Raw genomic sequence first — 13,304 nt, 5'->3', positions numbered from 1 at the left:
GTATCTCTTTCCTTTATACGTAATTTCTACTCCCTTGAGTATGTCCTTGCAATTTCGTCAACTAGTAGTTCTTGAATTCAGTTATGGTGTAGCCCCTACTTACCTTTCCAGCCTCATCTTATACTTCCCTCTCATTTTTTCATTTTGTGCATACACTCCATCCATGGTTTTTTTTTTTTTTTTTTTTTTTTTGGGTGGAGACAGGGTCTCACTCTGTCTCCTGGCCTGGAGTACAGTGGCGCAATGGCTTATTGGAGCCTCAACGGCTTGGGACCAAGTGATCCTCCCACCTCAGCCTCTCAAGTAGCTGGGATGACACGTGTGTGCCCCTACACCTGACTAACTTTTTCTTTTTTATAGAGGTGGTATATCCTTATGTAGCCTAGGCTGGTCTTTTTTTTTTTTTTTGAGACGGAGTCTTGCTCTGTCACCCAGGCTGGGGTGCAGTGGCCGAATCTCAGCTCACTGGAAGCTTCGCCTCCCAGGTTTACGCCATTCTCCTGCCTCAGCCTCCCAAGTAGCTGGGACTACAGGCACCCGCCACCTCGCACGGCTGTTAGGCTGGTCTTTAACTCCTGGGTTCCAGCAGTCCTCCCACCTTGGCCTCCCAGTGTGCTGGGATTATAGGCATGAGCCACAATGCTGGTCAGCTCTTGAATTTGTAGTCTACCTTGCCTAACAACTCCTACTCATTCTTCAGATCTCAGTCCAAAGCATCACTTTTTAGGGAATCCTTTCTTGCCCCAAGCTAGGTCAGGTTGTCCTCATATAAAGCCTCATTGCCTCTTAGACCCATGCATCATCCATTACATTCATTGTCTAAATTTATTTGTGTGTCTAATTATTTGATTAATGTCCATCTTTCTGACCAGGATATGAAGACTATGAGGACAGAAGCAGTCTTTTTTTTTTTTTTTTTTTTTTTTTGAGACAGAGTCTCGCTCTGTCGCCCAGGCTGGAGTGCAGTGGCACAATCTCGGCTCACTGCAAACTCCGCCTCCCGGGTTTATGCCATTCTCCTGCCTCAGCCTCCCGAGTAGCTGGGACTACAGGCGCCTGCCACCAAGCCTGGCTAATTTTTTCTATTTTTAGTAGAGATGGGGTTTCACTGTGGTCTTGATCTCCTGACCTCGTGATCCTCCCGCCTCGGCCTCCAAAAGTGCTGGGATTACAGGCGTGAGCCACTACGCCTGGCAGCAGTCTTATTTTTGTTCACTTTTTTATCCCTAGTGCCCAACATGTTGTAGGTCATTATATATTTGTGGAGTAATAGGTGGTTATTGCCACCACCTTAGTGAGGCCACTGATAACTCTTTATTTCCTTTTTTAGAAACAGGGTATTGCTCTGTCACCCAGGCTGGTGGGCGGGTGACAGAACCTAAAAAAAAAAATTTATATATATATATATAGAGAGAAAGAGACGGAATCTTGCTCTGTCGCCCAGGCTGGAGTGCAGTGGCACAATCTCGGCTCACTGCAAACTCCGCCTCCTGGGTTCTCGCCATTCTCCTGCCTCAGCCTCCCGAGTAGCTGGGACTACAGGCGCCTGCCACCACGCCTGGCTAATTTTTTCTATTTTTAGTAGAGATGGGGTTTCACTGTGGTCTCGATCTCCTGACCTCGTGATCCTCCCGCCTCGGCCTCCAAAAGTGCTGGGATTACAGGCGTGAGCCACTACGCCTGGCAGCAGTCTTATTTTTGTTCACTTTTTTATCCCTAGTGCCCAACATGTTGTAGGTCATTATATATTTGTGGAGTAATAGGTGGTTATTGCCACCACCTTAGTGAGGCCACTGATAACTCTTTATTTCCTTTTTTAGAAACAGGGTATTGCTCTGTCACCCAGGCTGGCGGGTGGGTGACAGAACCTAAAAAAAAAAATTTATATATATATATATAAAGAGAGAGAGAATCTTGCTTTGTCGCCCTGGCTGGAGTGCAGTGGCACAATCTCGGCTCACTGCAACCTCCGCCTCCCAGGTTCCAGTGATTCTCCTGCTTCAGCTTCATGAGTCTCTGGGATTACAGGCACTCGCCACCACACCCGGCTACTTTTTTAGTACTTTTAGTAGAGACGGGGTTTCACCATGTTGGTCTCAAACTCCTGACCTCAGGTGATCCGCCTGCCTTGGCCTCCCAAAGTGCTGGGATTACGGGCATGAGCCACTGTGCCCGGTCGTATAATTTAATATGTTCATGATATTTTCCTGCTTATAATCATTCAATTGTTTCATATTGTCCTCAGGATAAAGTTTATATTCTATTCCAATCTCATCTCTCACTCCCTATCCTCTCACCCCCGCTCCCTTTTCACTCTGTTTCAGCAGTGCTCAAATATTTGTAGGTTTCACTCCCCACTCTTTATGTATGATATTTCTTCTACCAGGATCTCCCTAGCCTTCTGCTCCTTCTTTTACCTAGTGGTTCCTTATGATGTTAGGTGTCAGCTTCAGGGCTGCTTTCCCCTCAAACAAGATTGAGTTAGATTTCCCTCTTAAGTATTCCTGTAGCACTCTGAACCTACACCTGTGATAGCACACGTCATATTTATTGAAGATGTCTGTCAGCTGGTGGCCCCAGAGTCGTGTTTCTTTATGAATGTTCTAGAACCAGGTATAATTCAGACAGATAGCAAGTGCTCACTGAATTCATTCATGTATGCATTAAACTATTTAGATACCAAGGCTGAAATACTGTTGGGGTTAAATTATTGTTGTGAACTTTTGTTTTTTGAGATGGAGTCTCGTTCTGCCGCCCAGGCTAGAGTGCAGTGGAGTGATTATGGCTCACTGCAACTTTCACTTCCCGGGTTCAAATGATTCTCCTGCCTCAACCTCTCGAGTAGCTGAGATTACAGGCATGCACCACCACACCTGGCTAATCTTTGTATTTTTAGTAGAGATGAGGGTTCACCATGTTGGCCAGGCTGGTCTTGAACTCCTGACTTCAAGTGATCCACCCATGTCAGCCTCCCAAAGTGCTGGGTTTATAGGCCTGAGCCACTGAGCCCGGCCTGATCATTGTTATGAACTTTTTGACTTTAATATAGTGGCCAGGAATACTAGGAAGTGTATTTATAATACCAGGAAATTTGCAGCAGAGATGAAGATCAACCTAATATAAATCGGTTCAGCATCACTAAAAATTACAGACATGTAAATTAAAACATCATTGGGAAATTATTTTTGCCTATTAAATTCACAAAGATTACAATGATTTATAATATACAAGCTGGGTGGGGTATGATGAAATAAATACTCACAGAGTATTGAAGAATAAAAGGTACACAACTTTTTTTGTAATACAGTTTTTTTTATAATACAGTTTCTGTTAAAATGCTACGTGTTCATAATTTTTGGCCCAGAAATTCAACTTCTAGATATATATCCTACTGAAATATACAGATACTGAGGCATCCAGAGATACAAGTACAAAGTTGTTCATTGCAATATTGTTTCTTTCTTTCTTTCTTTCTTTCTTTCTTTTTTTTTTGAAACAAAGCTTCATTCTTGTCCCCCAGGCTGGAGTGCAATGGCATGATCTCAGCTCACTGCAACCTTCGCTTCCCAGGTTCAAGCAATTCTCCTGCCTCAGCCTCCCAAGTAGCTGGGATTACAGGTGCCTGCCATCACACCCGGCTATTTTTTTGTATTTTTAGTAGAGACAGGGTTTCACCATGTTGGCCAGGCTGGTCTCAAACTCCTGACCTCAGGTGATCTGCCTGTCTTGGCCTCCCAGAGTTCTGGGATTACAGGCATGAACCACCGCGCCTGGCCCATTGCAGCATTGTTTCTAAAGGTGAAAATTTGAATACAGCCCAAAAGTTCATCAGTGGGATCCATATGAATAAATTATATACAGTTTAAAAAAATTAAGTAGCATTTTATCTGTAGATGTGGATAGCTAAGATACACTAAATTTATAAAGTAGGTTACAAAACCCTACCTATGTAATATCTCATGTTATAAATAAATACATAAAGTCATAGTATATGCTTGTGTAATGTATGTGTGTATTAAAAAAAAAAAAAAAGTGGCCAGGTGTGGTGGCTCACACCTGTAATCCCAGCACTTTGGGAGGATGAGGCTGGCGGATCACCTGAGGTCAGGAGTTCAAGACGAGCCTGATCAACATGGTGAAAGCCTGTTTCTACTAAAAATACAAAAATTAGCTGGGCATGGTGGCAGGCACCTGTAATCCCAGCTACTCGGGAGGCTGAGGCAGGAGAATCACTTGAACTCGGAAGGTGGAGGTTGTAGTGAGCCGGGATCACTCCATTGCACTCCAGCCTGGGCAGTAAGAGTGAAACTGTCTGGGGGAAAAAAAAAAAAAGTCTGACAGAATATTTACCAAACTCTTAGCAGTGAATTATTTCTAAGTGACTAGTATTAGGGAAGCTTTTACATTTTATGTTAAATATTTTCTGTCATGTTTGACTTTTTTTAAACAGTAAGCATGCGTTGTTAAAATTACCAAAATAAGATTTAAAAACATGCAAAAGGAGCACAGACTAGATGATGTTGCGGTGCTATCAGTTGCAAGTATGAACTGTACACTTAATTTTCTCCCCCTTTCTCAAATAGAATGCCCAGTGTTTACATGGGGACATTGCACAGTCACAAAGAGAAATTACACTAAAGGGCTTCAGAGAAGGTAGTTTTAAAGTTTTGGTGGCAACCAATGTGGCTGCCCGTGGTTTGGACATTCCTGAAGTTGACCTGGTGATTCAAAGTTCTCCTCCTCAGGTAGGAAATGGGATTTGATTTGGGAAAAATAAGAGCAATTTTATAAATTACCATTTGATTTACAACATATTGCTTGGGATGTGAAAAATATGTCATCTCTTCTTGCTCTTAGCCATTTTTTGTTAGTGTGATATTAAATTGATCAGATTCTGATACCTTTGCAGATGATTAACTCTGTTGTTTGGATTTGAAGCATGGAGCAACAAAATCAGGCAGAGAATTTTAAAAAGTTGCCATGTAAAGAAACCTGGGATGAGGTGGATTAAAAGGTTTTAAATCATATTGCCTTTACCCCAAAATCCACACATATAATTGTTTGGAATGTTGAAAAGGGCAACAGGATTGAAATAAATATATTATTATTAACATTATTATTTGGATTCCAGAATAACTGGAACTTGCTAGAGTTTTAAAAAGTATTACCTCTTATAATCTTTAGGATGTTGAGTCCTATATCCATCGCTCTGGACGCACAGGTAGAGCTGGACGGACAGGGATTTGTATATGTTTTTATCAACCAAGAGAAAGAGGTCAACTAAGATATGTGGAACAAAAAGCAGTAAGTAGAGTTAAATTATTTCAGACTTATTGTCTAAATGGTGCCTTAAAAGAGAGTTCTTATAATTATTCTCACAAGTAGGTCTTCATAACTTTTCTCAATTTAAGCTGCATTTGGATGTGAAGCCTGCGGAGATCTAAATTTATATTAGCTTCAAGACTTTAATACAGCTTTTATTTTGAAGACAGTGGAGCTGACTTTCTCATCTTTTCCTTGAATTTCTCTCTTCAAAATCAGAAGTGCATTGTGATTTCACTGCTTCTTAGTCCAGCATTGTAAATGGGTGACTAAAAGATTGTCTTGGAATAATAGTTAAGATTCTTTTAAGTAATGGTACAAGTTTCTTTAGAAACTGTACGTTTTCTGTGGTCTGAATTTTCAGTTTTTCCTAATTTTATGTGTTTTTATATGCTATTTCATATACTTTGTAAAATAAGGAAAAAGCTGATAGATTTAAACATCTTTTTTTTTTTTTTTTTTTTTTTTTTTTTAAATCAGGCTTGTTTTACAAGTGAAATTCCGTGATTGTAACTAAGGGGCAGTTCAAAAAATTATTTTTCTCTTTTTGAAATTTGTAATTGATTATTTATTAGAAAAAAACAGATCTTGGCTGGGTGCAGTGGCTCACGCCTGTAATCCCAGCACTTTGGGAGGTGGAGACGGGCAGATCACTTGAGGTCAGGAGTTTAAGACCAGCCTGCCCAACATGGTGAAACCCCATCTCTACTAAAAATACCAAAATTAGCTGGGCATGGTGGCAGGCACCTGTAATCCCAGCTACTAGGGAGGCTGAGGCAGGAGAATTGCTTGAACCTGGGAGGTGGAGGTTGCAGTGAGCCAGGATCACGCCACCACACTCCAGCCTGGGCAACAGAGCAAGACTCTGTCTCAAAAACGAAAAAAAAAAAAAACAGATCTTTTAATCTGCTAGGGCTATGAAATCTTTAACTCCAAGAAATAGAAATTCAACGAACTATTAAAATATTAATTTAGGAATTAATTGTAAAGACTTCCATTTTTCTTTAATGTAACTCTTTCATTTTCAGGGAATTACTTTTAAACGTGTAGGTGTTCCTTCTACAATGGATTTAGTTAAATCTAAAAGCATGGATGCCATCAGGTATGCTTTCTGAACTTGCTGAATAATTGTTTCTTTTGTATTAGGCTATTCATCTGTAAGCTCTCCCTGTTTAAATAGCGGAAAATTTTAATCACCAGTTTTACCAGCAGACATTTAGTTATATTAAAATATAAAAATGTGGCTGGGCACTGTGGTGCATGTCTGTAATTCCAGCACTTTGGGAGGCTGAGGTGGGCAGATTGCTTGAGCTTAGGAGTTTGAGACTAGCTTGGCCAACATGGCGGAACCTTGTCTCTACAAAAAATACAAAGATTAGCCAGGAATGGTGGCGCATGCACCTGTAGTCCCAGCTACTTGGAAGGCTGAGGCGGGAGGATCGCTTGAGCCCGGGAGGTTGAGGCTGCAGTGAGCCAAGATCAGGCCAGTGCACTCCAGACTGGGTGACAGAGCAAGGCTCTGTCTCAAAAAAAAAAAAAAATTACTCTTTCTTTTTCCCATTTATCCTCTTATCTTTTATTTTTTCCCTGTGTCTTGACCAAGAATACTATTTTTAAACCATAGGTCTCTGGCTTCCGTTTCTTATGCTGCTGTTGATTTTTTCCGACCATCAGCTCAGAGACTGATAGAAGAGAAAGGGGCAGTGGATGCATTGGCTGCAGCTTTAGCCCACATTTCTGGTGCATCAAGCTTTGAACCACGATCTTTGATCACCTCTGATAAGGTAGAAATCTGTGAGAAAATTGTACTTGAGTGGGAAAAGGTTAAAATTGAACTATAGTAAATATTGTATAGTGAATTACTGTGCTTTTTGTGCAGAAAAAAACTGTTTTGCTCTATGAGAAACTGGTCTCTTTATTTCTACTCTCTAATAAATCCTTTTTTGACAATCACCTCTTCCAAATTTTTCAAATCCACAGAAAAACTGAAAGAATAATGCAGTAACCACATACAATCCACCTAGATTCAACTGTTAATAGTGTGTATCATTTGCTTTATATCCTTTTTGAGCTCTTAATATGTAATTTTTAAAAAAATATGACATGTAATAATTGTACAAATTTAAAGGGTATGTAGTGATGTTTCAATACATACTGTGTATAGGGATCAGATCAGGGTCATTAGCATATCCATCGTCTTAAACATTTATCATTTCTTTGTTTTAGGAATCATTCAATATCTTCCTTCTTGCTTTATAACTTTATAAGTATATATATATTTTTTGAGATGGAGTCTTGTTCTGTTGCCCAGGCTGGAGTGCAATTGCGCGATCTTGGCTCACTGCAACCTCTGCCTCCCAGGTTCAAGCAATTCTCCTGTCTCAGCCTCCTGAGTAGCTGGGACCACAGGCACATGCCACCACGCCCAGCTAATTTTTGTATTTTTAATAGAGATGGGGTTTCACCATATTGGTCAGGCTGGTCTCAAACTCCTGACCTCAGGTGATCCACCCTCCTCAGCCTCCCAAAGTGCTGGGATTACAGGCGTGAGCCACCTCACCCGGCCTGTATTTTTTTCCTAAACCATTTGAAAGTAAGTTGAAACACTGTGATATCATCCCTAAATATTTCAACATGCATCCTCTGAGAATAAGGATATTCTGCTACATAACCACAATCTAATAAGCTTATCTGTGAAAAGTAATGATAGTTCTGTATTATCATCTAATATTTAGTTTATATCCATTTTTTTCTCATTATCCTGAAAATGTCTGTCTGGGTATTTGGAGAGAAATATAGGAAGTGCTTACTTTGCACAGACCTTTGTTAACTGAAACTTGTATACCAGAACCTACATTTCATTTTGTAAGTTTCCATGGAATCCTGCAAAGTAAGAAATAGACTCTGCACAATTAACACAGTAGCATGCAAAGTAAGTAAATGCCTGTGTGTTTGTGTGTGTGGAGGGGTTGTGTAAGTGTGACACCATCTGAACTCGCCTGCTACCAGGTTCGTATCACGTGCCAAAACATACCACACCAGAACCATTGGTGCAGGTAGCTCAGATATTTTTTACTTATTCAAGTGTAAGTGAGGGGAGTTTCTTGGTGAAGTGAATTTTAAATAAGAGTTCTTTTATGTCTGAGTGGAGAGAGAGAGTTAGCGAGCCTGGTCCTGGAGACATCTATAAGACTAGAGCCTGCTGGTGGGATTTTCAAATAACTGAACAGACTAATTTTGGGCAGCACATCCCTGTGATGGGTAGGAGGGAACAAAAAGGGCAGGGCAGGTTCACTTGGATGTGACTTATTTGGTGTAGCGCAAATGAATGCAGCTGGGGTATCTGATGGTTTCTATCTGGTAGATGTTAATAGTTTAGCTAAATGTCATTTTGCTTCGAGTGACTTATTGGGCTCCATTCCATTTATCCGTATGTATACATATACCTGTTTGTATGTATCTTTTTAAAAATTCAGAATCTAGTTAAATATGTTACATTTGGTATTATGTCTCTTTAGTCTTTTTTAGTCTGGAACTGTTTTCCCATCTTTTTAATTTTTTTCTGATATTGATTTGGTGAAGAGTCTAGGTCGGTTGTTTGGTATAGTATCTCACTGTCTGAATTTGTCCGAATCTCTTCAAACATCATTTAACTTTTGCCTTTATCCTCTTTTAAACTGGAAGTAATATCAAAGCTTGGTTTTTATATTTAGGTTAAATATTTTTGGCAAGGGTACTTTATAGTTAATATGTACCTCATACTGCATCACATCAAGAGGCATAAAATGTTAGGTTGTTCCAGTACTAGTAATGCTTAGTTTGAGCATTTGTTTAAGATGGAAACTGCCATATTTTAAAGGTGTATTTTACTTTCTGTAATTAGTAACTTGTGGGGTGATACTTTAGCATTGAGCAAATATCCTATCCCTAATAACCCACCAAATGCTTCTTAAGACAGTATTTAAAACATATATCTTTAGAAAGCATTGAGATTTGAGCTAAGAAGTACCTAAGAAGTTATTTAGTCTCAACCCTCATCCAATAAAGAATCCCTCTTTGGCAGATGGGTCATTTAATCTCTGATTAAATATCTTAGAAACAGGGTGTTAGTGGCTTTAAATTTCTTTCATGGGTTAAACCAAAATCCAGTCTTTATCATGAATGTCCTATAGGCTTTTCCTCTTGCTGTCTCCTTGATATAATCTCTTATCACTCTCCCCTTTCTTATTTCAGACACCCTAACCTATTTGGTTTTCCTCAGACATAAACTTAACTATTACACAAGGCCTTTGCACTTACTTTCATTGTCTTGAATGTTCTTTCCCTCTAATAACCATGTTGCTTACTCCTTTACTTCATTCTGGTCTCTGCTCAAATATCATACCAGAGAGGTCTTTCTTGATCACTCTAAAATAGCTTACTCCTCCCTGTACTCTTTGTTCTCTAAGCGCTGCTTTATTCCTATTTGTGATGCTTACTATATGATATTCCATATATTTGCTTATTTGTTTACTGTGTACCCACCCAACCCCACATACAGGTGTAGGTACATGCACATGCACTAGAATCTACTCTCCATGAGAGAAAGGACTACTTATTGCCGAATCTCTAGCACCTAGTACAGTCTGTGGCACATATATAGGGGGCACTCAATAAATATTTGTTTGCTGAATGCATCCCCATATCTTCTTAATGTTGATTCTTTTGCAATTAGTGAAGCTTTACAGAACAAATAATTTTGGCTTATGTAACAGTCCTTCAAAAGTTTAAAGAAATTGGTCAGGCATGGTGGCTCATGCCTGTAATCCTAGCACTTTGGGAGGCTGAAGCAGGCAGACTGAGTCCAGAAGTTCAAGACCAACCTGAGCAACCCCGTCTCTACTAAAAATACAAAAATTAGCACAGCATGGTGGCACACACCTGTAGTTCCTGATGCTTGTGGGGCTGAGGTGAGAGGATTGCTTGTGCCCAGAAGGTTGAGGGTGCAGTGAGCTGAGATCATGCCACTGCATTCCAGCCTGGGTGACAGAGCGAGACCCTGTCTTTAAAAAAAAAAAAAAAGGTTAAAGAAATTTATGTTGTATTTATTTATTTATTTATTTATTTATTTATTTATTTATTTATTTGAGACAGGGTCTAGTTCTGTCACCCAGGCTGGAGTGCAGTGGTGCAATCTCGGCTCACTGCAACCTCTGCCTCCTGGGCTCCTGGGCTCAAGCCTCCCGAGTAGCTGGGACTGTAGGAGTGCGCCACCATGCCTGGCTAATTTTTTTTTTTTTTTTTTTTGTAGCAATGGCATTTCACCATGTTGCCTAGGCTGGTCTCAACTCCCGGGCTCAAGTGACCCTCCCGCCTTGGTTTCCTAAAGTGCTGAGATTACAGGTGTGAGCCACCACACCTAGCCAAGGTTTTCACTCCAAGCTGACTTTGACTCCCTCAACATTTCCTTAATTCTTCACTTCCATGTTGTCTTTCTTGGCTCTGGTTTGCTTAATTCTTAATTCTCTCTTAAAGCATAATGGTAGGCCGGGCGCGGTGGCTCAAGCCTGTAATCCCAGCACTTTGGGAGGCCGAGACGGGCGGATCACAAGGTCAGGAGATCGAGACCAGCCTGGCTAAATACGGTGAAACCCCGTCTCTACTAAAAAATACAAAAAACTAGCTGGGTGAGGTGGCGGGCGCCTGTAGTCCCAGCTACTCGGGAGGCTGAGGCAGGAGAATGGCATAGACCCGGGAGGCGGAGCTTGCAGTGAGCTGAGATGCGGCCACTGCACTCCAGCCTGGGCGACAGAGCGAGACTCCGTCTCAAAAAAAAAAAAAAAAAAAAGCATAATGGTTAGAATTAAATAGAGTCTTGCAGCAATACATAGGATAGTACTTTCAATTATCTGTAAACACTATTCTTCTAATAATGTAGTTTCAAAAAATTTTTTTAGCTGCAGTGTTATATACTTTTGGCTCATAAGAAATGCACAGTTACATCTTGAAGGATTATAGAGTTAGAATTTCGTTGTACTGCTGCTGCTGATTTATTTCCAAACATAATGTGGTTTTTATTCCTCAAGGGATTTGTGACCATGACTCTGGAAAGCCTAGAGGAAATACAGGATGTCAGCTGTGCTTGGAAAGAACTTAACAGAAAGCTGAGTAGTAATGCAGTGTCTCAGATTACCAGAATGTGCCTCCTGAAAGGAAATATGGTAGGCTTTTCTAGACAATTAAAAAGCTTTTTAATCAACTACCCCAAATGTTTACAAACACTAGCAAATTTTGTTTCCTCTTTGAAGCCTAATGGCGTGAATAATACTGTTTTCTCTTTGTTAGTTTGTTTCCAGTTATAAATTTGGGCATTATATATGTAACCCATTCCTCTAGAGCTGTAAGTCATTCTGTTCAGTTTGACTATCTGATACCCAAGTTATCTAAGTTTCTGCCACATACCGTATGTGGTTGTGTACATGTGTTTATTCTTTTTTTTTTTTTTTAATTTATTTACTACTTTACAGTGATGAGGTCTCACTATTTGCTCAGGCTGGTCTTGAACTCTGGGACTCAAGTGATCCTCTTGTCTTGGACTCCCAAACTACTGGGATTATAGGTGTGAGCCACTGCACCTAGCCTTTTTGTATTATTATTTTTATTTTTTTATTTTTTTATTTTTATTTTTTTTTTTTTGAGACGAAGTCTTGCTCTGTCGCCCAGGCTGGAGTGCAATGGCCGAATCTCAGCTCACTGCAAGCTCCACGTCCCGGGTTTACGCCATTCTCCTGCCTCAGCCTCCCGAGTAGCTGGGACTATAGGCGCCCGCCACCTCGCCCGGCTAGTTTTTTGTATTTTTTTTAGTAGAGACGGGGTTTCATCGTGTTAGCCAAGATGGTCTCGATTTCCTGACCTCGTGATCCTCCCGTCTCGGCCTCCCAAAGTGCTGGGATTACAGGCTTGAGCCACCGCGCCCGGCCTATTATTTTTATTTTTGAGACAGAGTTTCACTCTTGTCACCCAGGCTGGAGTGCAATGGCACAATCTTGGCTCACTGCAACCTGTGCCTCCTGGGTTTAAGCAATTCTCCTGCCTCAGCCTCCTGAGTAGCTGAGATTACAGGCGCCCACCACTATGCCCAGCTAAGTGCTATGCCCTCCCAAAGTGCTGGGATTACAGGCATGAGCCACCATACCCTGCCCATATTGTTATTATTGTTATTATTATTTTGGTAAAGACAGGATTTTGCCATGTTGCCCAGGCTGGTCTTGAACTCCTGAGCTCAAAGGAATCACCTGCCTCAGCCTCCCAAAGTGCTGGGATTACAGGCTTGAGCCACTGCACCTGGCATGTGTGTTTATTTTGTAAGACTAAGTAGCTTATGATTGCAGTAGTTAAGCAGCTCTATAATTTTGAGGGACATGCAGGTTAGTTTTTAAGTGCCCTGCTCTTCGTTGTTAATGAATTAATGATATGAATTAAATATTTTAATACATTTAGATAGCAAAATTAAAACTGTAATCTTGTGACTGATTTCTTCTAATGGTTTTGAAAAATGATGTGATGTTATTAATTTAACTTTACTGTATAGGTTCATTCTAGCTTGGAATTTATTAACTAGATTGTTTATTGCAAATAATCATCTCTCTCAAAGTTTAATATTACTTACCTTTAAAAAGGATGTGGTGGCCGGGTATGGTGGCTCACGCCTGTAATCTCAGCACTTCGGGAGGCCAAGGTGGGCAGATCACGAGGTCAGGAGATCGAGACCATCCTGGCTAACACGGTGAAACCCCGTCTCTACTACAAATACAAAAAATTAGCTGGGTGTGGTGGCGGGCGCCTGTAGTCCCAGCTACTCGGGAGGCTGAGGCAGGAGAATGGCATGAACCCGGAGGCGGAGCTTGCAGTGAGCCGAGATTGCGCCACTGCACTCCAGCCTGAGCGACAGAGCGAGACTCTGTCTCAAAAAAAAAAAAAAAAAAGGATGTGGGGCAAGTATG

The 13,304-nt window shown here is 40.8% G+C and overlaps 1 protein-coding gene across 15 annotated transcripts in view; it reads left to right on the top strand.

Moving 5' to 3' along the window:
• The window catches only part of DDX50 (DExD-box helicase 50), a 46,002-nt gene that overhangs the window by 27,819 nt on the left and 4,879 nt on the right, over nucleotides 1-13,304 (top strand). For 8 of the 15 annotated variants that reach the window (XM_005565684.5, XM_005565685.5, XM_015456257.4 and 5 more), the window contains 5 exons: nucleotides 4,584-4,745; nucleotides 5,185-5,304; nucleotides 6,351-6,424; nucleotides 6,947-7,106; nucleotides 11,388-11,522. In XM_005565684.5, coding sequence (XP_005565741.3) covers nucleotides 4,584-4,745; nucleotides 5,185-5,304; nucleotides 6,351-6,424; nucleotides 6,947-7,106; nucleotides 11,388-11,522 — 651 coding nt within the window. The remainder of the gene's footprint in view (nucleotides 1-4,583; nucleotides 4,746-5,184; nucleotides 5,305-6,350; nucleotides 6,425-6,946; nucleotides 7,107-11,387; nucleotides 11,523-13,304) is intronic. The other 7 variants (XR_012417853.1, XR_012417857.1, XR_012417855.1 and 4 more) reach the window with 3 other exon arrangements.

Source organism: Macaca fascicularis, chromosome 9 (genome assembly GCF_037993035.2).
Source record: "Macaca fascicularis isolate 582-1 chromosome 9, T2T-MFA8v1.1".
Taxonomy (NCBI): Eukaryota; Metazoa; Chordata; class Mammalia; order Primates; family Cercopithecidae; genus Macaca; species Macaca fascicularis.
The sequence above is the reverse complement of the archived record's forward strand: the minus strand, read 5'-3'. Positions and strand labels throughout refer to the sequence as shown.